Raw genomic sequence first — 26360 nt, 5'->3', positions numbered from 1 at the left:
AACATCTGTCTGATTAAATATTTACCTCATAGTTTAAGTAATTATTATTTTTTAATATATTGTTTGCAATTTTTATATTGCTTAAGTTTGATTTAAAAATCTTTAAATATTAAATAATATGTTTGCTTTTCCAGGTGGCAAGTGGCTGGAAGATTGTTTTATTGAAATCATTGACTTTGGGTAAAATATTCATTACCTGGAAAAGGCCCCAGCCTTGACCGTTTGATGAACCAATTCTTTGAATACCACTTTAGCTGCTGAATTTCAAAATATTCATTCTTCGCCTCTAATTCAATACTACAGATGAATATACCTATAACATCAAGAAGTCAACCACTGGACTTACCCCAGTAACATGCGCCTTGGATCTTCAATGAACTCCTTGACCTGTATTGAAAGTTAGTTTGCCTACTTCAAACATCCAAGCTGCAAAGCAGCACTTACTCGAACTAAAAATGTGACAGCTTCTCTGCCGTCGAGGAGGCGGTGATCATAAGTCAAGGCAAGATACATCATCTATGACCAAATTAGCTATAATGACAAGCTTTTAACGTAATGATTTCGCTTACAGGTCTGATTTCAACTTTCCCATTGACTGCCACAGGCCTATTCTTTATTGCGTGAAGACCAAGAACTCCTACATTAGATGTTAAAGCAGTATTCTTCTGGTATCAGGGATTGCATCTGACCTGTTTGCGGAAGATTGATGATAGGAGTGCCCATTAATGAGCCAAAAACACCTCCCTGATCCTGGAATTAGTAACAAAAACTCAGAAGGTTTGACTTGCTTACATTGCTAATAGTGAAGGTGCCGCCAGCCATGTCCTCGATGGTCAATTTATTGTCTCGAGCCTGGACCTGGAATTAGCCTTCATTTGACAACTTTGGAGAACTCCCACAGCACCTTCTGCCCTAGATCAGCGATGGCCTTCTCGATCGTAGTAAGGTCCATGTTTTCGACATTTCGCACAACGGGGGTTACCAGGCCTTTCTCAGTTGCAACCGCAACGCTAATGTCAACATAGTCTCGGTATACAATTGTGTCTCCCCCATTTGGTCCCTCAATGGAGGCATTCACAGCCGGTACTTCCTTCATGGCCAATACACACGCGCGCGCGAACGCACTCATGAATCCAAGCTTGATACCGGTTTTCTTCAGGATGTCCTCTTTATATAACTTGCGGAATTCCATAAGCGATGACATATCAACTTCGTTGAAGGTTGTTAGAGATGCTGCAGTGTTTTGGGATTGCTTGAGACGCTCGGCAATTCGTAGTCGCATGCGGTTCATTTTTACCTAGTTCTGCTGTCAAAATCCTGCAATCATTACTCACAGCGAATTGACTTACTCTGCGCTCGTCTCTGTTGCCAACGCTCCCATGGGCGGCATTAGCCATTAGCTGGGATTCTTTTGGAGACTCTCGTTCTACTTTAGGAGCGGGCTTCTCCTCCTTTGGACTGGGCTGTTGCTGGGTAACCTGGGCCGACTCTCCCCTCTCTCTTCTGTTCGGTTGCTCCTGAGGTTGTTCCTCTCGCACTTTGAGCTCCGCGGATTGCGTGTTTTCCTGAAGTTTGTCCTTTCCGGAGCTCGGATTTTCTGTCGACGGTTGTAGTTTGACGAGGTCTTGACCAACAGTTACGGTGTCTTCTTCCTTTGCTAGAAATTCTTTGATTATCCCGGATTCCGGTGCATTCACGGTAACATCGATCTAGCGAGCTATTAGCCGCAGCTGCGGGTGACTCTATGCTTGAAACATGATGCTAGATACCTTGTCAGTTTCAATCGTGGCGAGCTCTTCATCCCGCTCTACGAAGTCCCCGATCTCTGTGCTTCTGAGTTAGCCTCCATTAAAATCCATACCATATATCACATGGAGCTCTTTCGATCGAGAGCTTTTAAATGAAGGAGGGCAGATTAAGCGTATGAAAACGCTAGCCACTTACGCTTTGAAAATTGTTTCAGGGTCCCATCTGAAATTGATTCCGCCATCTGAGGGACTTTAACGATGGTATCAGCTGCCAACATGTTAGAATTGGAATCTTCTCTAGGTATAGCCCTATACAACCGTAGAAGCGTAGCTGGCAACTATTTAATTGCGATGGAATTGGTCGCAAAATATTTCGCCTATTCAATGATTTTTAGAAGGTGGGATGTTTTTGCCGTTGAAAAGGGTATGCATAACTACCTTAAGCATTGCGAGGAACGCCAAAGTCCGGATTGGGAGAGATGTGAAGCTTTGCCGCTGTTTGAATATACCCTTGAGTATGAGAGTAACCGAATTTGACGCGACTGTTGCTGACAGGTCCTTTGTCTGAGCAATTGATTTGAGGTGCGCGAGATCGCAGGACTGAATTGAAGGCGAGGAGACATGCTTCTTAACATTGATGTGTAACCTTTCATCCACGTCGGCCGGATCCTGCTTGATAAGACGAGTGAGTTCTTGGGCTGGTTGGTGTTGAAGAAAATCTGTCTCGCGAGAGTTGAAGATCTCTCCCGAACCCAGCAAAACTGCCGGCTAAGTTCATACAATCGTTACGTAAACCTCCTCCGTGCTGTGAACGCCGTACGGCATACGGAGTGGATACATTGGTATTAAAACACATAAACCCGTTCAACTCTGTATTCTACAGGACACATGCTACTGGTGCTTGCTTCTCTCCAATTCTCCAGGATTGCGCGCTGTTTTTGATATGCCTTGAATAGACTGGGAATATAGCTGTGCAATACAAATTCCACTGTCAATTCAATTGTATGTATTTTACATTGTCGGGTGTTGCCGGCGAGGTATCCTGAACCGTTTGGTCACTCCCTAACTTAAATAACTCAGGTCGGTATCCCGTACTCCGTACTCTGTGCCGAGCGTGAAATAATTGACAAACTACTACTCTGTGGCTCCAGATTCCCGTAATTAAAAGGGTCCCCGATCATCGCCTGCATTGAATATTTATCCGTCATTGGCTTCTGTGAAGACACTGACCTCAATTAATAATTTTGCTACTGTCCGCCTTCCCACCTACATTATGTCTGCAAGACACACAGCTCTGTATGTACCTGAGGCACAGTGTTTTGTGGAATTTATGTTAACCTTCTCTAGGTCACTTTATCGACGTGCTTTAAAACTTTCACTTGATTGGGCTGTGCATCGACAGCTTTGGCGTGGCCAGGCAGTATATATTCGTTCTCTGTTTGATGCAAACAAGGACGTTCGAGATCCCCGCCAGCAAAGGGTAACCGTCTCCTTGATTGAATTCACTTTTTCCTGGCTGATATGCCCGTTCCTTCGACTAGGTTCTTTTTCAGGAAACAGAGAAGCTGCTGGAAAAATGGAAACATCCTGATCCATACCGCCCTCCGACTGCACCTGGTGGTAAGACTTCTGAACCTGGTATCTCTTGCGCACTTAGACCCCCCTAATCTGTTTCATACAGGGTCAAAATATGAGAGAAATCTCGAGGCACCTATCTTGAACCGTGAGTAGTAGAATCCATTGTCCTTGTAACAAGACTGACAGGATGAAAGCGCCCTTGTCTCAAAGTCAGGAAATGGCCCAACGCGTCGCTTCGCATCAGTATTGATCGCTTGAGAGAAGTGCAACTTTCCATGCAATAACAAGGACCGCTTGATCTTCCGTTTGGGAAGCTGTTTAATTTCAAAATGTTAAACCAATCTCTGTCCCGGGCGAACTTTCATGTTTCCTCTTTGAAATGATCATTTCCAAAGTATCAATAAGCTTTCAGCGAGAATGGAAAGGAGATATAAGCAATTGACTTATTTTAAAATGCTACGATCCAGTGAATGTTTATGACAACAGCAGCACGTCCGTGCTGAGTTCTTTGGATGGCTCTCCGCTCAGCAGTGAGAACAAAAAGTCATCCATTGTAGAATTTCCGATTCCTTCGCAACTGAGCAAAGACGGAGATGATCGCGGCATCATTGACAAGTCCATCTTAGACATAATGTACACATAACCATTAAAACGAAAACACCATATCAACCAACCGTAACCCCATAGCCTCGCCCGAATTGATACCGCATGTCGACGCCAGATGAAAAATCACAAAACAAAACAAAACCACTTAAAGTTCTTGGCTTGGATTTTTACCGGTCTTTGGCGTTTTCTTGGGGAGAAGGTCTGCAGAGATGTTAGAAAGTGTTTGAATGCTGGGAGATTAATGCGAGCGTACTTTGATGGATATACGGCATAACGCCTCCTTGAGCAATTGTAACATGACCCAAGAGCTTGTTCAACTCTTCATCATTGCGGATAGCAAGTTGCAGGTGGCGCGGGATAATACGCGTTTTCTTGTTATCTCTGGCCGCATTTCCAGCTAATTCGAGAATCTCTGCAGCAAGATACTCCAATACAGCGGCTAAATAAACGGGCGCGCCTATTTTAACGATTAGCAACGAATTTCTAGTTCTCGGAAGGTCAAGAACATACCAGCACCGACACGTTGAGCATAATTGCCTTTTCGAAGAAGACGATGAACACGGCCGACTGGAAACGCGAGACCCGCTTTTGATGAACGCCTAGACTAGTCAATATTTATAACAATTTCGATATGGGTTGGGATCATATCGACATACGATTGAGAGCTCTTGGAGCCGCTTGCTTTACCGCCAGATTTGCCACCAGTCATTTTGTTGCCTTAGATTTTGGGTGCTGGATGTTGAATTAATTTTTTTTGTTGGCGACTTGGGATAGAACTGGGAATTGGATAAGAAACTGAAAGAGAATCAATTGAAATGGCTATGAAGAAAGATGGCATGAAGTGGTTTATATAATAATGCGCCCGGGAAAGTGTCGGCGTTCAGAAGCTTTCTCAAGATCAACTTACTTGGCTTTGATACTAATGAGGGTATCACAAATCAGGCCAATCACACACAGTCTTTGTTCTTGGCTTTTTGGGAACAATGTTGTCATGCTGTGCCCAATCAGGCAAGATTGGTGAGTTTTACACTTACAAAATGATACAAGGTTATTTAGTGTCATTTGAACACTTTCTTCTGCAAAGCTGATTGCTAATCATACAGATCATACAGTTTTGTTACCGTATCGAAATTCTGCTTCTTTCACCCACCTGAGATCAACCAACATTCTTGGTGACCTTATAAGTAGATCACCCTCCTCCCCACGTCAATGCTCATTCCTTTCCATCCTCCATACCACCCATTATCTCTTTACCGCAACAACAAGTGCTAATTCCTCGAAATTTATAATTCCGTTGAACTTAATCCCATTTCGATTCCTAATTTGTGATAATGGCCCCAAAAGCTGCTGAAAAGAAGCCAAGCACTGGCGGAAAGGCTCCCGCCGGCGGTAAAGCACCCGCTGAAAAAAAGGAAGCTGGCAAGAAAACGGCTGCTTCAGGCGAGAAGAAAAAGCGAACTAAGGCTCGGAAGGAAACGTATTCTTCATATATTTACAAAGGTGACTTGCAATCATATTCCATTGTGGACGCCAATTGGCACTGACTCGCAGCTGTCTAGTCCTCAAACAAGTCCATCCGGACACTGGTATCTCTAACCGCGCAATGTCTATCCTAAATTCTTTTGTGAATGGTATGGTCATGACAACCAGTGAGTTGGCAAGGTTCTAACATTAGCAGATATCTTTGAACGCGTCGCCACTGAAGCATCAAAACTTGCTGCATATAACAAGAAGTCCACGATTTCTTCACGGGAAATCCAAACCTCGTACGTCTCTTCTGAATACAGATTTGTACTTTGCGCAGAAATTGACTTGGATTTTAGTGTGCGCCTAATTCTACCAGGAGAACTCGCCAAGCATGCTGTTTCTGAAGGCACCAAAGCTGTCACAAAATATTCTTCTTCTGCCAAATAGGCTTTCTTTTTCTCTCCCGGTCTACGTTTTACAGTTGCGCGAGGTGGGGTTGGGTGTTTGCGGTTTCTAGTATTTTGTGGGATGGGATGGCTTTCCTGGTTTTTTTCTTTTCCTTTCTTAATTGTCGATGGTACCATGGATTGAGATTCGCTTGTACAATAAGCGACAGGGAGACGAACCGGAATGATATGCTCTCCTTAGTTGCTAGGTTATGAATACAATATTTGATGTCACCACATTTTAAGCTCAGGACTAAGTTTGAGGACGAGATATAGGAACGCTGGCGAGTGAAAGGCGTGGGGAATGCCTGAAAGCTTGGTGACAGATATCGTTAATTGCTGTCATCATCAAGGGCTTCGACTTCGTCTACTGCTTCCTCTCTTTCTAAATGACGCCCAAAATTTGGCCGTTCCAAGTCAAAAATGTGGATGATCGGATTTCCCGTTACAGAACGAAGGCGTCTCTTCCAGTCTTTCCAGTCATCATCATCTTTGATGAGAAACCCAATTAACATGCTCGGATCCATTTCTCTGATATGGAGCCTTCGCAGCCGCCGAGTGTGATAAGTGTCGAGGTTCTCAGGTGACAAGGTAGAATCTGGATTCCATGAAACTGCAGGCCGGGTGTGATGGGGATCGAGGTAAAAGAAGTACGGGCCTTGCACTCCAATAAAATAAAGCGAGGATGATGGACGGCCACTAGTAAAGTATCAGCCTTATGCTACAAAATTTAAGCCCGAAGGTGCTGGAGTATACCCTGCAATTCCGACAGACTGAGGATATCGGATAATCGCCCTCAAAGCTTCCCAATACACGGGTGTGACACTTTCAATCCCCAGCCTCACTCCAAGCAATATAAGGGTTGGTCGTATCCCGTCTGGTCCAGCGATTTGGCGAAATTGATCTTCATGGACGTCGGAGCCATCGCTCATTACGTATACATTAAGGTCGGTATGCTTACATTCATTGGATAGCGCTCTGTGAACGGTGAGGATATTAACGTAGAATGCTTGATGGATATTTATAGCTTACTCAATACAGCGCGCAGTTGCGGAAGGGCCAAACCATTCCCCGGGATGTTTGCCACAGGCAGATGCCCCATAGTCAACAAACCTATGTATGGAGAATGGTGCCTGGGGATTATCGGCGAATAATGATAGCAATTCGCACTCCTCTTTTATTTTAGAACCTCGTCGCCAATCTAAACAGAGTTAGTCAAAGCTATCGCAAAGTGACGGGATACCTTGTACCTCGGCCTAGATTTAAGATTGAAAGAGCATTTGCTAGTAGGCTCTGTCCGGATCGAATCATACAGCCCCAACCTGTATCGGCGGTGAAGCCGTGAGTATCTAGGAACTGGCTTCGGAGTCGCACACTTAGCGTGAGAGCCAGAGGAGTATCGGGGTCCCTTGACTTGGGAATCGCCGGGAAATTGGATCGATACGTGAACCAAAACTTCGATTCAAAGTCATCAAGGAACGAGGTCGGCCATTCTCGAGACTTGGACCTTTGAATGCCTAGTTGATGTGGAGGAGTAGCTGGTTTACTGAGAGCTGCTTGGGTATCGCGCGATGATAACGACATCTGATTCATGGGTGACAAGAATGGCATGCCAGGCATATTGCAGCTTTCAGGAGCTTCGGCTCCTTCGCTGTCCCTTGGGATAGATGTCTTGTACTCCTTTCCTAAGCACCAAACAGGTTCAATAATGTCGTCATCATTCTTTGGCTCTGGGTCCCACAGATATTCAACAATCCTTTTGTATTTTTGACCAATATCAACAGTGTTCATTTTGGTTGATGGTAATCATGGGATGAAGATAATCAAAGTAGCCCAATGTCAGAAGCATGGGGAGAATCCATAAACCTTAGTAGACGATTTTCCAGCCTTCCACATCCGTCAGAACATAGGACCAACCATTAGAAATACAACAGCATAGCCAGCAGACTCTGTTTCAACAGTTAAATTTTTGTATTTAGATAAGTTTGCGCTGAAGAAGTTACCCAGGCAGTGATGTTAACCAACAAGGCTGCCAAGTTGTTAGCAATGGCTATTAAGCCATTGGTGTTGAAGGGCATCACGATTTCCTGGACACAGCAGCTAAAATGTAATAGGATTAGTGGAGCCACACAACTCCATACGAGTACTCCCCTTTTCGCCAGCTCTGGCATCAAAGTTCACCACCTATCCGTATTCCCTTCTGTAATAACTAGTTCGCCATATCCTTAGCTTTCTTTCCCTAAGAGAGTTTCGACTGCAACCGGGTGTATATGATACAACTTTTCTCTAGCATGGAAAACAAGTCTCAAGAACAGGCTGTTGATCCTGACGTGGACAATATGATTCTCGACTATCTGCTATGCATGGCAATTCGAGCAGTGATAAATGAGCGTGTTATTCAGAGGACGGAAGGCCATTCGCATAAAGATGCCGAGCACCTTCTGAACATAGTTGATGGTTGGTCTATTTTACCTCCTGATATCACTTTGGCAAATCAATTACCTTCTGGAACTCCACCTTCATCGTTTCGGTTGTCGAGTTTCCTGACTAACCTTACCTTCTACTAGTTTTCTTTTCACTATTCAAAATCAACCATCCAGACCAGAAACTGACTGACGACATCGCACTCAAATTTCAAGTTCTTACTTTTGCGAACCTCTTCTTACGTCGATATCGAGATTCTGTATACCTGCCTTCCCGTAAAACACTTCAGAAACGACGTATAACAAATAGAAAGAGGGCAAAATTATGGGTTGAGCGGAATAAAGCCGTCATGTCGCAGGGCCGGAATAACTTGTATACATTCGGCAACGGTTTCTCGCTTGATAAAAACTACAAGGACATGCGTGAGCACATGGGACTGCCACCTGACAATAGTATGGATTGGAACTCCCGTGTGTCTTTATTGGATATCCTCCCTGAGTATATGGCGCTGGGCGATGTCATCCCTTCCGTACTTCGGCAGACGTGGATGGAGAACGCCATTCTACTGATGCTACAATGTGCGCTAGAACAGGTGCTCGTTTATGGAGAAACAGAAGCAGAGAAGATAGACGAAGCCTTTGCTTGGGATTGGCCATACAGCCACAATTGGCTTGGGAATGGAACAGAGAAGGCAGCCTGGACAACGTCGCGAGATGTCATGAGATGCTCCTTGATTCCTTCGGGAACATCCACCAGTGAAGTCAATCTCAAGCGGCTTTCATTCAAATACCCTCTGTTCGAAGTTGAGGGTGCTATCTTAGATTCATTGAACGATCTACTCAACATGCTGGAGATCCCAATTCTGCAACGGCTGGGATTAGGAACTGCATCGGAGTTGAATGTCATGGACGTGACAGGCGAATAAGCTTGCGCGGATTTTGAAAGTAGTCGAAATACAACCCATGCGAAACATTTAGAAGACGCTGTTACTGACAACATGAAACGGTATGGACTAGCATCTAGTCGTCGGGATACTCATCTTGTATATTACTTACAAACCGATGCATTCCAGGGTCCCAGCGCTTGAAATACTTCCCCAGGGATTCCACAAATTGTTGAGGCATTTGTGAGATATCAAGCACCACCGGCTCAATATTTTCCTCAGCCACATATCGAACGCTTTTATCCTCAACGCTTGACCCAAAATCATTAGCAGTGAGATATGGAGCACAATGACAAGACACGTACCAAACATGATAAAAGCTTTGGTGTCTCCCAGCTCGGAGTCGATCAATACCCATTTGCTGCATCCATTCCTCTCGCGCGCCACATTCCGGGTCCCATCCTATTATTACGGCTACATAATTGTATCGGCGGTGCCGAAATACCTGACCGACTCGATATTTTATATTCGTGTGATCCGAAGTGCTCCGAATTTGTTTGGGGATTTCATCCCCAGCTTTCATAACGCGTGTACTTTCCTTTAGTTGGTCATATTCAGGAAGGCCGTGGAAAATGGGCGCTAAATATTCTTCAACAAGATAAACGTCAAAGGGGAAGTTTGCCGCAAAGTGTTCCATCAAAGAAGGCAGGTGATGGCGGAGCGGTGTGTGTAGCCGCAGCTCTTGGCCCGGATGCCTTTCTATCCTCGCATAATCGGCAAAAAGCATCAATGCCCACAGAGCTGCATATTCGACATTGGCGAGGTCAAGCGAGGTACAGCGGAAGAGTGATGTCTGCGTCACGGAATTGAGGATATTTTTGCCACACCGCAAAATTATTTCGCCAGTCAGGGATTCTCGAAGAAATGATGAATGGGATAAAGCTAAAGGCCCTAAAAAATTCAGCTGACTCTCAAGATCCGACATCGGTGTCTCTTGAACGGAACGGAATGGGTCCATGAACATAGGCTGCCCTTGCTCTGCATCCTTAAGGCGTTTGCCGTCCAAGTCGTATCCAGCTTCCGGGCGGACGATGACATGGACATGAAATGGAAAGCCGCATGGATGGGCATTCAAGCCCAGCTTCTTCGCAATATAGCAATAGATAACTGCGGAGATAAGAGGAAGTGAATTATGGCGGTTATCTCTCAATGCAATTCCGAGAAAATTATGTTCGATGGTATAATACTCCCTTTCCGGGTCAATTCCAGTTAGATTATTGTCTTGCAGATACACCGCAATGCTCACAGCTTTCTCTCGTGGGCTGAGGTCCCGGAAAGTACGAAAGTCGGCCTCGATCCGGGTAGCAATATTTTCCAAATTTTGTGATATCTTTTCAAGTTAGCTAAATCCACGAAGTTGAGCTGATAAGCGCGTACATCCTCTAAATCCCCTGTCCCCGCCTCAAGCACAAACAAATCGAAAGCTCCAAGGGCGCGTTCGAGTGGGATGTCTTCACCATTTCTTACTCGACTCCATTCTGATATTGCTATGCTGCGATGGAGACAGCCCAAAGCAGCATTACTATAATAACTTTCTGGATTGTTAGCGACACACCAAAGCAGGACTGTGTAGAGTGATAAACCAAACTGTCCGTGAACGCACCGTCGGGCTAAGTGGTCCTGATATTCAGAGCCAGCTTCCGCATGGCGTAATAGTGTGTCCTTTGCATCATACCCAAAGCTGATAATCTTGTGGAATTTTTCAATCCGACCAGTTTGGCATGCAAGTATACTTTCTAGCAATTCGGTAACAGCAACATCGATTAAATGTCTTAACTTGTAAAGTTCTTTCCAATCAACTAGAGACACCGGCAGGGCAAACTTTTCCAGTATACAATGGCGGTCGTCCCAATATTCGAAATATTGTCGGCAGTAGAACCGCCAAAGTAGAGAAGTGTTGGTGATGCTCCAAAATTTCTTTGATGCTTGCCCTAATTTCACAGCTGATATGGGTGTGGCACAGGCAAGGATGCACTGAATAATTTCATCTGGGAAGCTATTTAAAAGCCCATTCGTCATTATGTTTGCATAGGGAGATAGGATGCTTTTATCAAATGTGGTAGTGCACTTTGTGAGCCCACAAAACAGAGGAGTTAACAAATGTGTTTCATCTATGGAATACGGAGTACTCTGTAGATCAATCAATTCCTGAAGTAGAGTTTCTTGGGCACCACATTCATATGCTTTTTCACTCCATAGGCTCCCGTCCTTGACATGCTTCTTTACCATGTGCTCTCATGCTTAATCATCAGCACTTGATCTGGAGGTTGCGATTTGCTCTTGGCTTTTTTGCCACCTTGTAATAAATACTTGACATTTTATTTCCTAGATACTCTGTAAATTTGTACAAAGTACCCCGTACTCCATAGTTCTTAGGAAAATGCTTGCCCAAAAGCACCACAAGCAGATTGCCAAACATTAAAAGATATCACTATTCAGGGAGTAGTGTGATCCTTAAAATTGGAATTCTAATGTGTGAAGGGGAGTATTTTTGTAAATATGTACCAGAATTGGAATCTATTATTGTACTCTACGGAGTCCTCTGCTGTGAATATTGTTGAATTGTGGGTCACTACTCCGTACTCTGTAGAGATAGCTGGAAGGCTTGGTGTGGTTATGGATATGCTTGGGATCGCTTCAAACTTGGAACACGAAGTCCGAATATTTGTAGTATTCTCAAGAACATCCTGTTTCTCATATAGCTTCTATGCTTTTGTCTTATAGTAGTAAAGCCATTCAATCCCTTTGTTTGTGCATAATTGACATTGTCAAGGCGGTGGCGTATCTCTCGCCAAATGTTCAATTAGCCCCTTTCGAGCTAACGCACGAAGCCAGCTGTAGACTGCCGGGCCGTAATCATGCCGCTTTTTTTCTGCATAAGTATTATCCGCCTCGCGTACTTGCTGTTCTTCTTTAATCGCCACACATATTTCCTTCTGGGCATCGATAAGTGTTTTCTGAGCTTCTAGCAGACGCTCCTTCGACATGTTGGTATAGCTTTGCATATCGATTTCGGACACAACCGCCTTTTCTAAGGTGGACGATGTCAGGTTGAATGACGGATCGGGGCCGGTCACAATGGCATTGTCAAGGGAACCAAAGCCTTGAATATCGGGCAAATTGCATAGTAACTCATCGATAAAGACCAATCTTTTCACATTCATCGCGAGTTGATCAACTAGGCCAATCATTGGATCTTTGGCTAAACTGAGAATCGAGAATTCAATTTGGCCTTCCTCATACTCAGCCATTCTCGATTGGATTTCGGGTTTAGCAAGTTCCAGCCAGTCCTCGTCGGAATAGTCTCCTTCAAAATCTCAGCCAGGAAAATGTATCGGCACACCAGGCATCAGACTTACCAAGATTTTGAGGTTGGCGCTCTAATCCATCGAATTTCCATACCTTCCCCCTTGCGGGTACAAAGGCAATGAAATGGAACCCTGCCTCTGATTCATCAAAGCCTTGGTCCTTTCTGCAAAGCTTGGATCTTTTCTTAGACGCATCATTTTTGAGTTGGAGGTCAACATTTAGAATGTCCATTTTCCTGGTCCCTTTTCAGTAACAGGATGGGGGAGCGGTAGTATGGAAGGTGTACCTTGCAAACGAGTTGTGTATTTCCTTAATGAATGCAAAATTCCTTATAGCATCACCGCGCAGCGCTGGAGTGAAATCCATTGTGAATTCTTTGAAGGAACGGAGCTCCTCATCAAGTTCTACTCCTTCAATATTATTGATAATATTGAGCAGTGCAACACTAGCACAGGCATAATTCACTGTCTAAGGATGTGGTATAAATCAGTATTTTGCAGGTACACTCTTGGGTGCTACATATCATACCTGATTTGCAAACCACAGACCTTCAGGACAACTTTGTTCTTGTTTTACTGGATCATCCTCTCGCCAACGGAACAAAAATACTAGTCCATAGATGGGTCTGCTTTACCTGGGGTTAGCTAGAATATCTGGGAGGAATTGCTGTGGTATGTTCTTCTATGCTTACTGTAAAAATTGCAGCATATCATTGTCAAGAGAGACAACTTCCTGGACTTTGACACCTTTCACACCCCAGTCCCTTAGCATAACATTGAAAAGGGCCTAATATCTCATGTGAGCGCTAATTATAACATATCATATCAATCCACTGACTGGTTCGGATTCAATCTCGCAAAATCCATGCCACAAGGGCTTGTGAAGCTGCCCGGATGATGAAATAGGGCCACCAAATATAGTGTAATTTGGGGTTCTAGATTCTCTAGAGTAAAGGCAATGATGTTTTGGGCAGTCTGCCATTATGACAAAGCTCTTCAAAACGAACCTGGAGGGTGGTTTAGTTAGCCATTAAAAAGTACTCACTTAGGGGTTAGTTTTTTAAAACTACCTTTTGGGAGATGAACAACTTCTACAATTAAATAACTAATGCTAGGGATGGAGCCCTGGGTTTTGTCAAGAAAACAAGTGCTGATTTTGGATACAGATTTATGATCCTCCGTCACTAGTTACCTAGTTACTGAGTACCGCTCACAAAGTGGTTAATTTGGCAACCACAGGAGAAAAACAGGTGTCCTGGATACTGTACTTGCATGTTTGCTGCATTTGCAGTACAACAGAGTACAGCTTATGCCTGTATATAAATACTCTGTACGGAGTACCTTGAGCTATGAAGGAATGATGGTGCGGTTGCATTATTGACTTGTGACTCTGCTGGGTAGTTAGCACCGAGCCGGCCACACCACCGAAGACTACCTCATATCGTCGGGACCTAATTTTTGAAATATCTCCACAACCATCTTCCTATCCAGCTCACATTGTGGCTCAATCTGCTTGCCAGAGCTCAAGATATCACTTAATATCAAGAAAAGCATGGCAAGCAGCCAAACTGTCTCCTGGATGGGCCTGCAGCTTTAAAGTATATATAACCATACAATTCAAATACAAGCAGATATCAAAGCTATTAAGGAATTCTGATTAAATATACTAGACAAGAACAGAAATCTAACATAAAATATAATAAAAGCTCTACTAGATAGTATAGAGCTGTATATAGAGAAGATTAGAGATATATTAATGACAAAAGAGCTAGCAGCTGAGATCAATGCAATAAGAAAGATATAGAATAAGATGAGAGAGAATATAATTTAAATTAAAAATATACTATCAGCTCTAAATAACAAGATATTAATCTAAATATATGCACAAGTGTTTAAGAATCTTCAGATAATAATATTTACTCTTAAACTATAATCTGTGAGAACTGCAACTCTCCTGATAGAGCTGGTAGATGTTGTATTGACTGGAGTCTCCTGGGGTCCTTTGGGGCTTGAAGGGTGTCAAAGGGCTTTAGGAGAATAACAACAGATTGGGTAGTGATCAATAGTCCAATGGTGCTCTGGTTGAGTGGGCAGTCTTGCTCTGATAATAAAGGGTTTCTGTGCAGGTATATCAGAGTCAGAGCAAGACTATCATGCTTTCTCAAGAGTAGTGAAATCAGATACAATTATACAGTATCACAAGACTTCAGTAGTATAGAAAGTAATTAAGATATGAAGATATCTGATTCAAAGATATCTGTAAGATAAGTAGAAAAGTTAATTATAATGAACAAGTCTATCAGGTCTCTGATAATAAGTATTTTTATATATATAATGCTTTCTGATGATAGTTCTGCTAAGCTATTCTATTCATTCTATTATAGTATGCTTGCTACATTTTTTAATTAGTTTTATTATACTTAGTGTAATCAGTCAGCTTATCAGTTCTATTGCTAATTATATAACTTTCTATTTTAAGATTTCTTCACAACAGTCTGTAACTTCATCTTGTCAGATTTTATTTAATTATTTTGTATCTTTGGCTGCTGTGCTGCAAGATTTATAATATTATTCTCTTTTTTTACAGTGTGTTGTTCTCAACTACTCTGCTTCTTATCTCTGAGATATAAAAAAGTAATCTTTTATTCTTTTTTGAGCTTCTGGATTTTTCTCTTGTTTCTTGTTTTTAGTAAGTATTCTTATAGTTTCTTTTCACTATGTTATCTACTTCTAACATTTTGCAAGAATAATCTTCTTTTTATTGAGTGATTCAGATTTATTATACTCTCTCTCTGCTTTTGATGTTCTTTACTGAATAAGACTTATCTAAAGTCAAGTTATTTTTCTTGATATAGTAAGTGTGTTTGCACTAATTATCATTATATTCATGATAATAATTCTTCTACTGCTGATTAACAGAAGTTATTTGAAACTCAGAATAAGCTTAAGCATATTAAGTAAGAAACTTTTTCTTATCTTTTTCATCTTCAAAAGCAGAAAAAGTTACTCTGTAATTAAGCTAATAAATTTCTTGAGTTCAAATCAAAGTTTATGAAAGATCTGAAATATCTTAAGAAGAAGAAATAAAAAAGAGTAGCTGAGCAGATAAAGATTCAAAACTTGCTTGCTTTATTAAATAATCTCTCTTTCTTAAATTCTCTTCTGATTGTTTCCAATTCATTCATTAATACTTTACTAAGTGAAAATATTGTTGATAATATATCTTAATAATTGTTCAGATGTTTCTGAGATTTTCTGTTGGTTTTCAGATATTTTCTGAGATATTACATTCTTTTTATTTCACTAAGTAGTGAAGTTTTCTGCTGATCTTCTGATGATCTAGTATCTGTTTAACTTTATATTCTTGTTCTTCATCAATCTCTGTAAGCATTTCTCTAGTATGTAGTGATGCTTTTTCCAATAATGAGACATGAAATACCAGATATATTCTTATCTTTTTGAATAGCTGGAGTTTGTAGTTGACTTTTCCAATCTGCTTTGTGATTTTGTATGATTTCAATTTCTTGAAATTAAGTTTTTTACTTGGTTTTTTAATTTTAATATTCCATCAAATTAGAAATACTTTTTCTCTCTCTTTCAGGATTGGTGCCTTCTAGCACCTTCTGTTGTAGTAGTGTTTCATTTTCTTGTTCAGGAATTTAATATCCAGTTTTATCTGGTTCTGCAGTTCTTGTAGTTGTATTAAGTCTTTTGTTATGTAATTCTTGGTTGCTTCTGTATTTCTGGTTCTCTGCTGTAGTTCATGTAGAATGATATCATTCTCATAGTAGCATTCTTTACTCTATTGTATGCTAATTGTACCATAAGTAGTAGTGAAACTCAATTGTTCTGCTGGTAGTTAACATATTCTCACAGATATTGCTTCAAGATTTGGTTCAGTTGCTCTGTCTGTCCCTTTGTTTGTGGGTGATAGACTGTTGACATTTTTTGTTCAATTCCTAGTTGTGCCATTAGTGTTATCCAGAATTTGCTTGTGAATCTGATGTCTCAGTCTGTAATTATCTCTTCTGGCATTCCATGATTGGCAAGCACATTTTGTAGTACTATTAGTGCTGTGTCTGATGCTGTTGTTGCTTTTCTAAATAATATAGAGTATCTGTACTTTGTCAATCTGTTGATAATTACTAGTATTGAGTCATACTTCTTCTCTTTTATATTCTTTGAATTTAAAAGTTTTATAATGAAATCTATTGCTATGAATCTTCATAATTCTCACAGTTGTAATATTAGCTGTAGTTTTCTGTATAGTTAGTGTTTGTTAGCTTTGCTTTATGCATATATCTCACATTCTTTAACATGTTGTTGAATATCTGTTCACATTTCTGGCCAATAGTAGGTCTTTGTAATTCTTTCTATTATTATATTGATCTCAAAGTGTTCTGCAGTGATTGTATTATATTCTTGTATTATTACTTGATTTCTGACCTTTCTGAGTATATATATCAGTCTATAATATAGTATTATTTTGTCTTCTTTCTTGAAGTTTTTATTTTTATTGTTAATCTTTTTTATATATTCATCTTTCTGTATTGCTTCTCTAATCTTTTCTTTAATGTTTAATTCTTCTGTGGTGATTCTTGTTACTCTTAATATCTGTCAGTTCAGAACTATATTTTTTGTTTCTTTCAACTTTTTAAAGAGTGTTCTTGAATCTTGTTCTTTTCTCATAAGATCTGGTCTTCAGCTTAATGCATCTACTTAAATATTTTCTGTGCCTTTGCAGTATTATATTCTAAAATTGTAGTGTATCAGTATATCTGTATATTACTTGGCTTGTTATCTTGTAAGCTTTTTGATTATTATAAAGTATTACAGATTATTATGATCTGAGATAATTTCTGTCTGATATTAATTTTCTTGTAGTTCAATCTTTTATTTTTTCAGTAATGCTACTATTGCAAGTAGTTTCTTGTCATGAATATTATAGTTTTGTTCAGCTGGTGTTATTATTCTTATATAGTATGTAACTAGTTATAATCTTTCTTGCTTATTCAGTTGCTACAATCTCTCTGCTATCACACAGTCTGATGCATCTGTGTCAATCATATATCTTTTTATTAGATTATAGTGTTATCTTATTTCTTCTTTTCTGAATTTATTTTTTATTGCTTCAAATACTTGTTGATACTCTGTTATTTATTTAAATACTTTATCTTTCTTAAATAGCTGTATAAGTGGTCTTGCTTCTTTTGAAAATCCATGTATGAACTATCAGTAGTAATTTACTAGTTTGTAGAACATCTGAACTTCTTTGACTTTCTTTAATATTAGCTATTGTAGTATCTTGTTAATTTTTTCTAGTTCTATTTGTATTTCTTCTGTTAACATAATGTGTTCAAGATATTTAATTTCTTTCTTGAAGAAATTACACTTCTTTATTTTTGCTGGTAGATTGTATTTTTATAGCTTTTTCAGTATCTTCTTAACTTTTCCAGTGTGATTCTTTCAGTCTTCTTTGGTGAATATAATCACATTATCAAGATATGCAATGATAAAATTATCTAGATATTCTTGCAATACATTATTAATGAGTGCTTGAAACATTGCCAGTGCATTTGTTAATTCAAACAGTATAACATTATATTTATACAGTCTATACTGTGTTCTGAATGCTGTTTTCCATTTGTTGCTTTTTTTAATTCATATCTGATGGTAGATATTTTTGATGTTAATTAGAGTAAATCATGTTACTCTTCTCAATCTGTCTTGTACTTCTTTAATCAGTAGTATTAAGTAGCAGTTCTTGACTATGATGTTGTTCAACTGTCTGTAATCTACATATAGTCATAAGGTTTCATCTTTCTTTAATGTAAACAGTATTGAATATTCTGCTAGTAATATTAACTCTCTGATGTAATCTTTTTTAAGATTATCTTTAATGTATTTCTTTACTTTAGCTGATTCTTTCTTATTTAATCTGTATATTGGCAGTTTTGCTAGTTGTTTTCTGTTTTGTAGCTTTATCTTGTGATTTCAGAATTCATGCTTTAGTAAACTATTGTTCTGATCTATTTCTCTGAATATATTAATGTATTTTCAGAGTTCTTCTGATAGAGTTTCTTTAATCTTTTCATTCTGGTCATTCTTTCATACTTGCAGCTGTGTTAAGTTGTTGAGATTCTTTATAACTTGATTTACTTTGTTATTATAGATTGGGTTTTTATAGATTTCTTCTGTATTGATTAATTATTCTTCATGCAGTATCTTCTGATTAATCTGACTTATTACAGCCAGTGTCTTATCTAAGTTGTTTCTGAGTATGAATCTCTAATTATAATATACTGGTTTGAGAGAGTATTTACAGTTTGTCAGTCTAATCTTTTCTTCTTGCTAGTTAATTTCTGAATTGTGCTGTTTCAATCAAAAGTATCTCAAGACTATATTATAGTTCTCTAGATTCATCAATTCAAAATATACTTTCTTGTAGTATTGTTTTATTCTTATCTTAATAAGATATATCTCTTCTTCAACTCTATCAAGAGTTCCTTCTCCTAGTTCTGATAACTAGTAGAGATATTTCTTTATTCACTTTACAATATCAGCTTGTTTAGTAAATCTTCTGTTAATGAATAGTTCAGTCACTTCTGAGTTCACTAAAATTGTTGTGTGCTTTTGATTCAAGTAAGGTCACTATAACTTTAAGATGACAGATTTATTTATTAATAGCTAATAATTTTACTTATCTATTTATGCTGCTTACAGACTCTTATTTGTAGCAGTCTACTTATTTTTCAAATTAACAAAAGTTATCTTGAGTACTTGTTTATATATTTTGTAATTATCTTTATCAGTACATCATTTCTTGTGTATTTTCTGTATATATTGGTTGTCTCTGTATTTTGTACAGTTTTCACATTCTTTGAAATTATACAGAAATCTTGTTATTTTTCAAAATCTTTTGTCTTTATGAAATTTGCATTAGCATTTGTACTCAAATTTATTATAGTATAAGTGGTTCAGTTCTTCTATCTCTTTTTGTTTTTCATTCCAGTACTAGTTACATATTATTATTGCTAGTAATCTGTTTTCTTCTTCACATGTGATCCAGTGTAATTAGTTGTCTTAGATCTGTAGTGTTCTTGTTATTAAGTATTTTCTCTCTTCAAGTGTCACACTTTCTATAAGACTGAGTTTCTTTATGATATTGTCTTTGTGTTTCTCAAATTCTAGTATTTCTCAGCTTGGTTCTTTCTTCAGATTTGGCATAGTTATCTGTTCTTTGCTTGACTAATATTCTTTATTACTACTGTTGCCTTGCTTTCTAGTTGCTTGCAGTTTCTTTAATGATTGTAGATGGTATCCATCATTCTTTTCATCTTTGTAAATAGGGTAATCATCATTATAGCAAAAGCTCCAATAAATTCTGGTGTGATCTGGGTGTTTCACATATAAGATATTCTGTGAATCTGATATTTTTTATTCTTTTTCCTCAATGTTGCATCTGCAACACTGGCAATTCTTGATATTATAATTATACTCTCTATAATATATAAAATCTTCTATAACTCATGTCCATCATTCAAACTCTTCTTGTTATTTCTAGTGAAGCTTGCATGAACATTTATAGATTGAATATTAAACATGTTTCTTGTACTTTGGATTTTGGATTTTATTCATTTTCTGTTTGTAGTGATATTCACAGTCAAGTAGTCAAATCCCTCAATCATTACTTGGTTCACTTCTTGTTCTCATACATAATTCTTTATATAACTTTTATTTCTTATCATTCAGCTTGTTTTGGTATTTTAGTTTGTTTTCTGACTGCTGAAGTAGCTTTAAGTAAGCTTTTATAATTTGTTTTTTAAATATCTCTTTAAACTGTTGTTAAAGTTCCTCTTTAGTTTACTTTTTTTGAATTATTGCTTAGAGATATTATTTAGTGTTAGAGTTTTCTTTATTTTTTTTTTGAGATTGCTCTGAGTTTCTTATCTTTTTGATCTGGCTTCTTTGTACTGCACTGCTTTGCTTGATATCCAGACTTAGTATAATAAAAGCATAATCTCTCTTTCTTTCTTCACTTTTTTTCTTTCTCATCAAGTATGTTAACTTTTGTTGTGTCCAGCTCTATAGATATGTGTTTATAAGAATCCAGCTGTATATTTCTGTTTCAGTCTTAACTCTCAGTGTGGTTTAATAAACTGGATTATTTTTATAGTGCTTTCTCTTGCTTTTCTATCTTTTATTTATAAAGTTGGTTTTCAATCCTGACTGCTACTTTAATTATCTTGATCAGAATGTGTGATTGTTTCTCCAATTACACTACTTTATCTTTAATTTTATTGAATAGTTCTTAGTAGAAAGTATCAGCTAAAACTTCATTGTTCTAATCAGTATTAACACAGACTTGCTGGAATCTTATAGTATAGTCTTGTAATAATGTCTTTTGTTATATATAATGTAACTGTTAAGCTGCTATATTTTGTTTCTTAACTTCTCTGAAAGTGGTTTTTAATGTCTGTATAAAAGTGATGTAATTATTAATAATCTTAAGCATGTTGTTATTCTGATCAACTTTATTTCTTTTGTAGTAATTTTATAAATAGATATCAAACTAATTAAATGCTACTCTGCAAAGATATAATACTACTATTATTATCTTATTCTTATTGTTGCTGAGTTCTTCATTTTTCATATCTATATAGATGTGCAGTTGTCTTAAGAAAGCTTATAATTTTTCTTATTTACTCTTGAAGAGTTCTAGTAAGTTAACTTTAGCTTTATCTTTCTTTTCTTATTGTCTGATGAATGAAATGGCCATGACTTGAGTCTCAAGCTGTTTATTATAATTTTTTAATTCACAGTTCTGCTTTTTAAGCTTCTTGATAAGCTGTTCAAGCTGCAAGATTCTATTTATAAAATCTTGAATATTGATAGCTGATATCTTGAATACAGATATAGTTTCTATATTTTGTTAGATCTTGACATAGAATGAGATTATATCTTTATACTTTAATATAATACAGAAAGTTCTTTCTTTGTATGCAATTTCTGAGATTTCAGATGTATTCTCTTCTGAGTTAGAAATAATTAATATGTTATGTTGGGTTCAAGATATTGTGCAACCTGCAGTTCTCTTTTAGATTCTTAGGTTATAGTAAGAATCAAAGTTTCTAAGAAGAGTTGTAACAAATTAGAGATAATAATTAATAGTTTAATAATGCTTCAGTTAAGTAAGCAGTCTTGCTCTAATAACAAAGAGTTCTCATACAGATATATTAGAGTCAGAATAAGACTATCATACTTTTTCAAGAATAGCAGAATCAGATACAATCATACAGTATTACAGAACTTTAATAATATAAAAGTAATCAAGATATGAGAGTATCTGATTTAAAGATATCTGTAAGATAGGTAGAAAGATTAATTATAATAAACAAGTCTATTAGATTTCTGGTAATAAGCATTCTTATATATATGATGCTTCTGGTGATAGTTCTGCTAAGCTATTCTATTCATTCTACTGCAGTATGCTTGCTATATTCTTCAATTAGTTCTATTATACTTGATGTGATCAGTCATCTTATCAGTCTTATTGCTGGTCATGTGACTTTCTGTCCTAAGGTTTCTCTACAATAGTCTGTAACTTTATCTTGTCAGATCTCATCTAATTATTCTGTGCCTTCAGCTGTTATGCCACAAGATCTATAACAGAAAGAGTACTATTAGTACTATAAAGATTCAAATATTATTACCTCAAATCAAGAGTTTTAGTTTATTTCAAAATTCTGAAAGAAGATTAGAAGAATTCTGAATGTTAGACTAAAGTTCTCTACAGCTTATTATACTTAAATAAATAAGCAGACTGAGATTACAAATTAGTATCTGACCACATGTCTGAGATTATATATTAATCATTACTAGAATAATTAGAATGACCTTCTACTAATAATAGACCACATAGTAGCTATAATTAGCACTAGTACTGAAATCTCACTATTCAAGATAGTAAATAAATATAAACTAAGAACCTTTTTTAATTAAAAAGAACAGCTATTAAAGAAAGCTTTATTGTTCCAGAACAAAAGAATTAGCCAGAAAAAAACTTAGAGATGAATGAAATTCTTATAAAAGATGTGAAATAAAGCTTAACAAAATATAAAGAACATACAGAGAGTTATAAAGATTTAGATAAATAAGTATTACTATAAATCTGATTTCAGTATTGAAAATAAGATATTTCTATCTTGAAGAACTATAATATTGGTTAATTAAGCAGAAAGCTGGTGGAGTAGAATAAAGACTCTTTTGAGATAGTAAATAAGGTAGATAATAGCTACTAGCTCTGACTATCAAGTTTTATAAGAATCTATCTCATGTTCTTTCTGAATAAGCTTAGGAAAGCTGCAAATAATCCCCTCTCTGACCAGAGTATAGATTCTTTTAATTTTATTATAATCTATAATAAGAATAAATAGAAAGTAAATAAGATTCTGATAAGCTAAATCTGTAGAAGAAAGCTTCAATATTAAATTAAATAGCTAAAGTTCAATTTAAATTATATATAGTATTTTGTCTGAAATCTGAAGAGATGCTTGCACAAGATTTGTATTTTTCACACAGTGAATTCTACAAAGTCTAGATCCCTGAGACAGTTAGATAAATAGGTAGAGTCTTAAGAGCTAGAAGAATATCTTCTGAATAAGAAAGCTGATGATCTGCTAGCATGAAGGCATGTCTGGAGCTGGTAGAGAGATGATGTGAGGATTACAACTCTTCTGACAAAGCTGGTGAACTGGGGGAAGATTGTTCTAGAGTGAAGTCCTAAACTCTAGACAGAGAATTTGCTAAAAGAATAAATATTTATCTGACACAGAAGCTTAGTGTGTGTATATAGTAAGCCTTTGCTCTGAGCCCTCTTTCTAGAGCCTGTCTTAGTATTTCATTATTATAGCTACCTAGTTGGCAACAAGGATTCTCTTCCTACAGTGCCTAGCTGGGCTCCTAACAGGTGCATTTCATTTTGCTTTAATTTTCTCTGTTTTTAGAGAAGATAATATAGTTGAAATCATTGAACAAATTCTAAATAATTGTTGTTGACTTGAATACTTCTTTTGTTTATTGATTTTTCTTCTTTTTCTTTTACTTGATGTTTGTTTAACATATTTATTATTTAATTCTCCCATAAAATTTTGATTTGTGTCAGTGCAGCTGTTTCTGGTAGTTCTTGGTGTCAAAAAGTGACGCGTGCACGCACGCACCTACCCACCCAACAGCCACGCAATCGCCTGGAAGACCATGTGACAAATCAACATCAAATAATCTGTGGCTGGATCTGCTGCGTGTCAATCCAGTTGTTGACCCTGCCAGACCAGCAGTCCTCCTCAATGGCCTCCTCATCAACGCCCTGCTTGCACCACCCACCCAGCCCTTCATCGAAAATCTTGTCTGCCTCCATCTCAGAGTACCCGAAGCTCGCGAGATCGTCAGACTCATCGAGGACTGTGTCAGGTAAGTCTGCGGCTCCCCTCAGGGCCGTCATACGTTGCAGTACCCATTGCATTTCCAGTAGATCCCAATTTGGCAGCGGTCGTTTTTCAGGGTCCAATGTTGTCAGCTCTATGACTTCACCTGACTTGATGAGGTGCCCATCCTTGCCATTGCAGATTTTGATATCTTCCAACTCGACATCATCGGGAAGGGTTGGGATATCTGTGATATCGGTCATAGTATCGCTGGGGGTTTCACGTTGCGGAAGCCAGTAAAACTTGAGTTTCAGTGATTTACCGTCCAAAGAGGCTTCGATGGGCTGAAGACCAAACAGCCCCGCTGAGTGGTACCGATGGATGGTGGGAGTAAAAGAGATCATATTTTCAACAAACTCAGTGCCGTTCTCAAGGAGACTTTTCCATTTTTCGATGCGTTGGGACCATAAAGTTTTGAGCAAGCTGAAAAACCTCGCTCGCCGGTCCTCTCTATTCAGAGAGAAAGGAACGATATGTGCAGCGTCTATCGGTCCTGCGAGTTTGGTGACGACGCATCTGTGAGCGTCTCGGTTCTTACACTATAGCCTGTTGTCAGAAATGGAATAAAACTTCAGTCAGTACAGAGTAAGAAGGCAAACTGACCTCGTCACTGACATATTGAGATCTGCTCTTCCCGCTTGAACAGGAGGTTCGACTCCGAGAGCCGTTCCGTTTTCGCTTAGAAGGTTGAGACCGAATCTCAGTCTCCTCTTGCTCTTCTGGAGCCTGTGCTTTGGTGTTTGCGACAGCTAGATGTTTAAGTGGCGATGGTTTCGGATGACCGTGTGATAGCGAGAGGGATCGGGCAGGAGAGGCGGTGGAATGTGGACGGGATAATTGACACCCTGCCAGAGGTAAAATGGATATGTCAATCATGACAACAACTCAGGAAGGGCATCTCAAACTAACATTGTGCCACGATTTCATCTACTTTCGAGTCGGAAAGCGATCGCTGCACAGCTTCCAACACAACAGGATTGATAGACGATTTGCGCAAGTCTTGCAGGTACTGAAGATCGCAGAGGAGGAAAGAAGCCTGAGCCTTCTGAGGAACTCGGCCCACAATGTCCTGCAGCTCTTTTAGCAGCTTCAGGCGGACGGGATCGCAGAGTTCCACTCCAGGCCCAATCTTGTCATCGTCGACCTTGTTATCCATGACAACCACACAGCGGAGGTCGAGGTAAAGGGAAGGGTGCGATTTCCAGAATCATAGAAACCAAACCAGGAAGATAAGGGAAAAAAAAAAATTAACTTGACGTTGCAACGGGAGATCTTCTCGAAAGAGGATGGCGGAGAAAGGTGTTGTACCGAAAATGGACTGATGGAGATGAAAACGGAAAGCTGGTTGATACTTCGTGGCCAACGATATGGCGAAATAATCCCTGCTGCCCCGTGGGTGAGTGTAAGTCGCGGCGGGCGACGCGAGGTGAGATCACGGCGGCCTGTACGGAGTTGAGACGGAATCCCAGAACAGGTGGCGCTAGACCTAATGAGGATAACGCTAAACTGCATGGGATGCGAGCACAAAGCTGGGCCCCTAGACGCAAATGGAAATTATACTGACTAATTTCAGTCTAAAAACCTTCTCCAATCAGAATCAACACCATTATTATAAGATGGAAAGCTAGTAGATACTCATTTTCTGATTGTGTATTCTTTTGGTATTTTTAATAGTTTATAAGCATAGTTCTATATAGTCTATTAAATTTTACCTTGACTGGAGAAATAGCAGCTTCAATCTTTATAGCATAAACTAGAGAGATTTTAAAAGCTTTTAAAATCTTTTTTAAAGTAGAGTTTTAAAATCTCTTATACTTATTAAGTAGATTTTTTTGATTTTTCTACTAAATATAAATACTATACTAATCAGCAGCTGTGTAGAGAGTTGAACCCCTACTCTTCTCAGACCAAATTCTTGATAGTATACCATGTAGAAGATCTTCTTGAACTGAGCCCTCAACAGCATGCTGTGTAAGAGACCTTCATACTATTCTCTTTTTGGCTTAGTATCACATACAAATATAGATAATATATTGTATATATTCTTGCCTACCATCTTTTTTCTCTTTCCCTAAGCAATATGTTTGTGTATATAGAGTCTTAGCTAGTAACTTCAGCTTGGCCTATAATATTACATATTTCTTTGTTTCATTCTACAAGATAGATGCTTATGAGTAAAAGAATAGGAAAAACAGAACCATGAGAGACAGTAACTGAAAAAGCTAGTCTTGCACCTATTGTTACAAATATAGACCTAGACTAACCAAGCATCAGATAACATCAGATGTTCAGAGAACATTATATGGCCTATACCTCTAAATGTATAAGAATTGCATGATTCTTACAGATTGTGGAAA

The 26360-nt window shown here is 38.4% G+C and overlaps 10 protein-coding genes across 11 annotated transcripts; 3 read left to right on the top strand and 7 right to left on the bottom strand.

Annotated features, from left to right (window-relative positions):
• Positions 1 to 247: 247 nt before the first annotated feature.
• KGD2 (2-oxoglutarate dehydrogenase complex E2 component) lies at positions 248 to 2495 on the bottom strand. Its single transcript, XM_003070658.2, has 11 exons — positions 2187 to 2495; positions 2067 to 2125; positions 1945 to 2016; positions 1770 to 1825; positions 1350 to 1709; positions 905 to 1297; positions 793 to 852; positions 690 to 744; positions 570 to 637; positions 445 to 516; positions 248 to 387 (listed from the first exon to the last, which is right to left on the bottom strand). The coding sequence occupies exons 1-11, from the start codon at positions 2399 to 2401 to the stop codon at positions 343 to 345; spliced, it is 1455 nt and encodes a 484-aa protein (XP_003070704.1). The 5' UTR covers positions 2402 to 2495; the 3' UTR covers positions 248 to 342.
• A 148-nt stretch (positions 2496 to 2643) lies between these two features.
• Positions 2644 to 3742, top strand: D8B26_001173 (uncharacterized protein). The gene is made up of 6 exons (XM_003070659.2): positions 2644 to 2828; positions 2900 to 3044; positions 3096 to 3228; positions 3290 to 3368; positions 3430 to 3471; positions 3521 to 3742. Exons 2-6 carry the CDS (start codon positions 3022 to 3024, stop codon positions 3574 to 3576), a joined length of 333 nt encoding a protein of 110 aa, XP_003070705.1. The 5' UTR covers positions 2644 to 2828; positions 2900 to 3021; the 3' UTR covers positions 3577 to 3742.
• A 40-nt stretch (positions 3743 to 3782) lies between these two features.
• On the bottom strand, positions 3783 to 4760 carry HTA1 (histone H2A). The gene is made up of 4 exons (XM_003070660.2): positions 4589 to 4760; positions 4443 to 4531; positions 4186 to 4389; positions 3783 to 4133 (listed from the first exon to the last, which is right to left on the bottom strand). Exons 1-4 carry the CDS (start codon positions 4639 to 4641, stop codon positions 4078 to 4080), a joined length of 402 nt encoding a protein of 133 aa, XP_003070706.1. The 5' UTR covers positions 4642 to 4760; the 3' UTR covers positions 3783 to 4077.
• Positions 4761 to 5122: 362 nt separating this feature from the next.
• HTB1 (histone H2B) lies at positions 5123 to 6127 on the top strand. Its single transcript, XM_003070661.2, has 4 exons — positions 5123 to 5432; positions 5492 to 5563; positions 5611 to 5698; positions 5756 to 6127. Exons 1-4 carry the CDS (start codon positions 5264 to 5266, stop codon positions 5844 to 5846), a joined length of 420 nt encoding a protein of 139 aa, XP_003070707.1. The 5' UTR covers positions 5123 to 5263; the 3' UTR covers positions 5847 to 6127.
• A 42-nt stretch (positions 6128 to 6169) lies between these two features.
• Positions 6170 to 6777, bottom strand: ATG4_2 (Cysteine protease atg4; the record flags this gene model as incomplete). The annotated part of the gene is made up of 2 exons (XM_066123462.1): positions 6170 to 6544; positions 6602 to 6777. The coding sequence occupies 2 exons, from the start codon at positions 6775 to 6777 to the stop codon at positions 6178 to 6180; spliced, it is 543 nt and encodes a 180-aa protein (XP_065979536.1). The 3' UTR covers positions 6170 to 6177.
• A 96-nt stretch (positions 6778 to 6873) lies between these two features.
• ATG4_1 (Cysteine protease atg4) lies at positions 6874 to 7636 on the bottom strand (the record flags this gene model as incomplete). The annotated part of the gene is made up of 2 exons (XM_066123461.1): positions 6874 to 7046; positions 7096 to 7636. 2 exons carry the CDS (start codon positions 7634 to 7636, stop codon positions 6874 to 6876), a joined length of 714 nt encoding a protein of 237 aa, XP_065979535.1.
• Positions 7637 to 8106: 470 nt separating this feature from the next.
• D8B26_001168 (uncharacterized protein) lies at positions 8107 to 9366 on the top strand. The gene is made up of 3 exons (XM_066123460.1): positions 8107 to 8302; positions 8413 to 9274; positions 9342 to 9366. Exons 1-2 carry the CDS (start codon positions 8116 to 8118, stop codon positions 9192 to 9194), a joined length of 969 nt encoding a protein of 322 aa, XP_065979534.1. The 5' UTR covers positions 8107 to 8115; the 3' UTR covers positions 9195 to 9274; positions 9342 to 9366.
• Positions 9259 to 11231, bottom strand: D8B26_001167 (uncharacterized protein; the record flags this gene model as incomplete). The annotated part of the gene is made up of 4 exons (XM_066123459.1): positions 9259 to 9463; positions 9518 to 10542; positions 10590 to 10734; positions 10816 to 11231. The coding sequence occupies 4 exons, from the start codon at positions 11229 to 11231 to the stop codon at positions 9289 to 9291; spliced, it is 1761 nt and encodes a 586-aa protein (XP_065979533.1). The 3' UTR covers positions 9259 to 9288.
• A 636-nt stretch (positions 11232 to 11867) lies between these two features.
• Positions 11868 to 13505, bottom strand: D8B26_001166 (uncharacterized protein). Of its 2 annotated transcripts, XM_066123457.1 has the most exons (6): positions 13359 to 13505; positions 13213 to 13307; positions 13050 to 13149; positions 12808 to 12989; positions 12572 to 12756; positions 11868 to 12519 (listed from the first exon to the last, which is right to left on the bottom strand). In XM_066123457.1, the coding sequence occupies exons 1-6, from the start codon at positions 13500 to 13502 to the stop codon at positions 11981 to 11983; spliced, it is 1245 nt and encodes a 414-aa protein (XP_065979531.1). In that variant the 5' UTR covers positions 13503 to 13505; the 3' UTR covers positions 11868 to 11980. The 2 variants fall into 2 exon arrangements, with proteins under 2 accessions (XP_065979531.1, XP_065979532.1); XM_066123458.1 differs by having other exon boundaries at positions 13213 to 13505.
• A 10103-nt stretch (positions 13506 to 23608) lies between these two features.
• Positions 23609 to 25239, bottom strand: D8B26_001165 (uncharacterized protein). Its single transcript, XM_003070666.2, has 3 exons — positions 24913 to 25239; positions 24607 to 24848; positions 23609 to 24542 (listed from the first exon to the last, which is right to left on the bottom strand). The coding sequence occupies exons 1-3, from the start codon at positions 25157 to 25159 to the stop codon at positions 23793 to 23795; spliced, it is 1239 nt and encodes a 412-aa protein (XP_003070712.2). The 5' UTR covers positions 25160 to 25239; the 3' UTR covers positions 23609 to 23792.
• Positions 25240 to 26360: the final 1121 nt, after the last annotated feature.

The sequence above is a fragment of the Coccidioides posadasii genome, chromosome 1, assembly GCF_018416015.2.
Source record: "Coccidioides posadasii str. Silveira chromosome 1, complete sequence".
Classification (NCBI taxonomy): Eukaryota; Fungi; Ascomycota; class Eurotiomycetes; order Onygenales; family Onygenaceae; genus Coccidioides; species Coccidioides posadasii.
Note: the sequence above shows the minus strand (reverse complement) of the source record. Positions and strands in the feature narration are given on the sequence as shown.

Bases quoted from the DNA above. Each gene is read 5' to 3' on its own strand.
- KGD2 (XM_003070658.2), bottom strand. From the start codon at position 2,401: ATGAAAGGTTACACATCAATGTTAAGAAGCATGTCTCCTCGCCTTCAA. The intron at 1,298-1,349 runs GTAAGTCAATTC...CAGCAGAACTAG, and splicing joins GCAACAGAGACGAGCGCAGA to GTAAAAATGAACCGCATGCG. The intron at 388-444 runs GTAAGTGCTGCT...CTTTCAATACAG, and splicing joins CTGTCACATTTTTAGTTCGA to GTCAAGGAGTTCATTGAAGA.
- D8B26_001173 (XM_003070659.2), top strand. From the start codon at position 3,022: ATGTCTGCAAGACACACAGCTCT. The intron at 3,229-3,289 runs GTAACCGTCTCC...TCCTTCGACTAG, and splicing joins GAGATCCCCGCCAGCAAAGG to GTTCTTTTTCAGGAAACAGA. The intron at 3,369-3,429 runs GTAAGACTTCTG...TGTTTCATACAG, and splicing joins CCCTCCGACTGCACCTGGTG to GGTCAAAATATGAGAGAAAT.
- HTA1 (XM_003070660.2), bottom strand. From the start codon at position 4,641: ATGACTGGTGGCAAATCTGGCGGTAAAGCAAGCGGCTCCAAGAGCTCT. The intron at 4,390-4,442 runs GTATGTTCTTGA...TCGTTAAAATAG, and splicing joins TGCTCAACGTGTCGGTGCTG to GCGCGCCCGTTTATTTAGCC. The intron at 4,134-4,185 runs GTACGCTCGCAT...ACATCTCTGCAG, and splicing joins TATGCCGTATATCCATCAAA to ACCTTCTCCCCAAGAAAACG.
- HTB1 (XM_003070661.2), top strand. From the start codon at position 5,264: ATGGCCCCAAAAGCTGCTGAAAAGAAGCCAAGCACTGGCGGAAAGGCT. The intron at 5,433-5,491 runs GTGACTTGCAAT...GCAGCTGTCTAG, and splicing joins TTCTTCATATATTTACAAAG to TCCTCAAACAAGTCCATCCG. The intron at 5,699-5,755 runs GTACGTCTCTTC...CTTGGATTTTAG, and splicing joins TCACGGGAAATCCAAACCTC to TGTGCGCCTAATTCTACCAG.
- D8B26_001168 (XM_066123460.1), top strand. From the start codon at position 8,116: ATGATACAACTTTTCTCTAGCATGGAAAACAAGTCTCAAGAACAGGCT. The intron at 8,303-8,412 runs GTTGGTCTATTT...ACCTTCTACTAG, and splicing joins CCTTCTGAACATAGTTGATG to TTTTCTTTTCACTATTCAAA.
- D8B26_001166 (XM_066123457.1), bottom strand. From the start codon at position 13,502: ATGGCAGACTGCCCAAAACATCATTGCCTTTACTCTAGAGAATCTAGA. The intron at 13,308-13,358 runs GTCAGTGGATTG...ATGAGATATTAG, and splicing joins GCGAGATTGAATCCGAACCA to GCCCTTTTCAATGTTATGCT. The intron at 12,757-12,807 runs GTACACCTTCCA...AAAAGGGACCAG, and splicing joins ATACACAACTCGTTTGCAAG to GAAAATGGACATTCTAAATG.
- D8B26_001165 (XM_003070666.2), bottom strand. From the start codon at position 25,159: ATGGATAACAAGGTCGACGATGACAAGATTGGGCCTGGAGTGGAACTC. The intron at 24,849-24,912 runs GTTAGTTTGAGA...TACCTCTGGCAG, and splicing joins AGATGAAATCGTGGCACAAT to GGTGTCAATTATCCCGTCCA. The intron at 24,543-24,606 runs GTCAGTTTGCCT...AACAGGCTATAG, and splicing joins CTCAATATGTCAGTGACGAG to TGTAAGAACCGAGACGCTCA.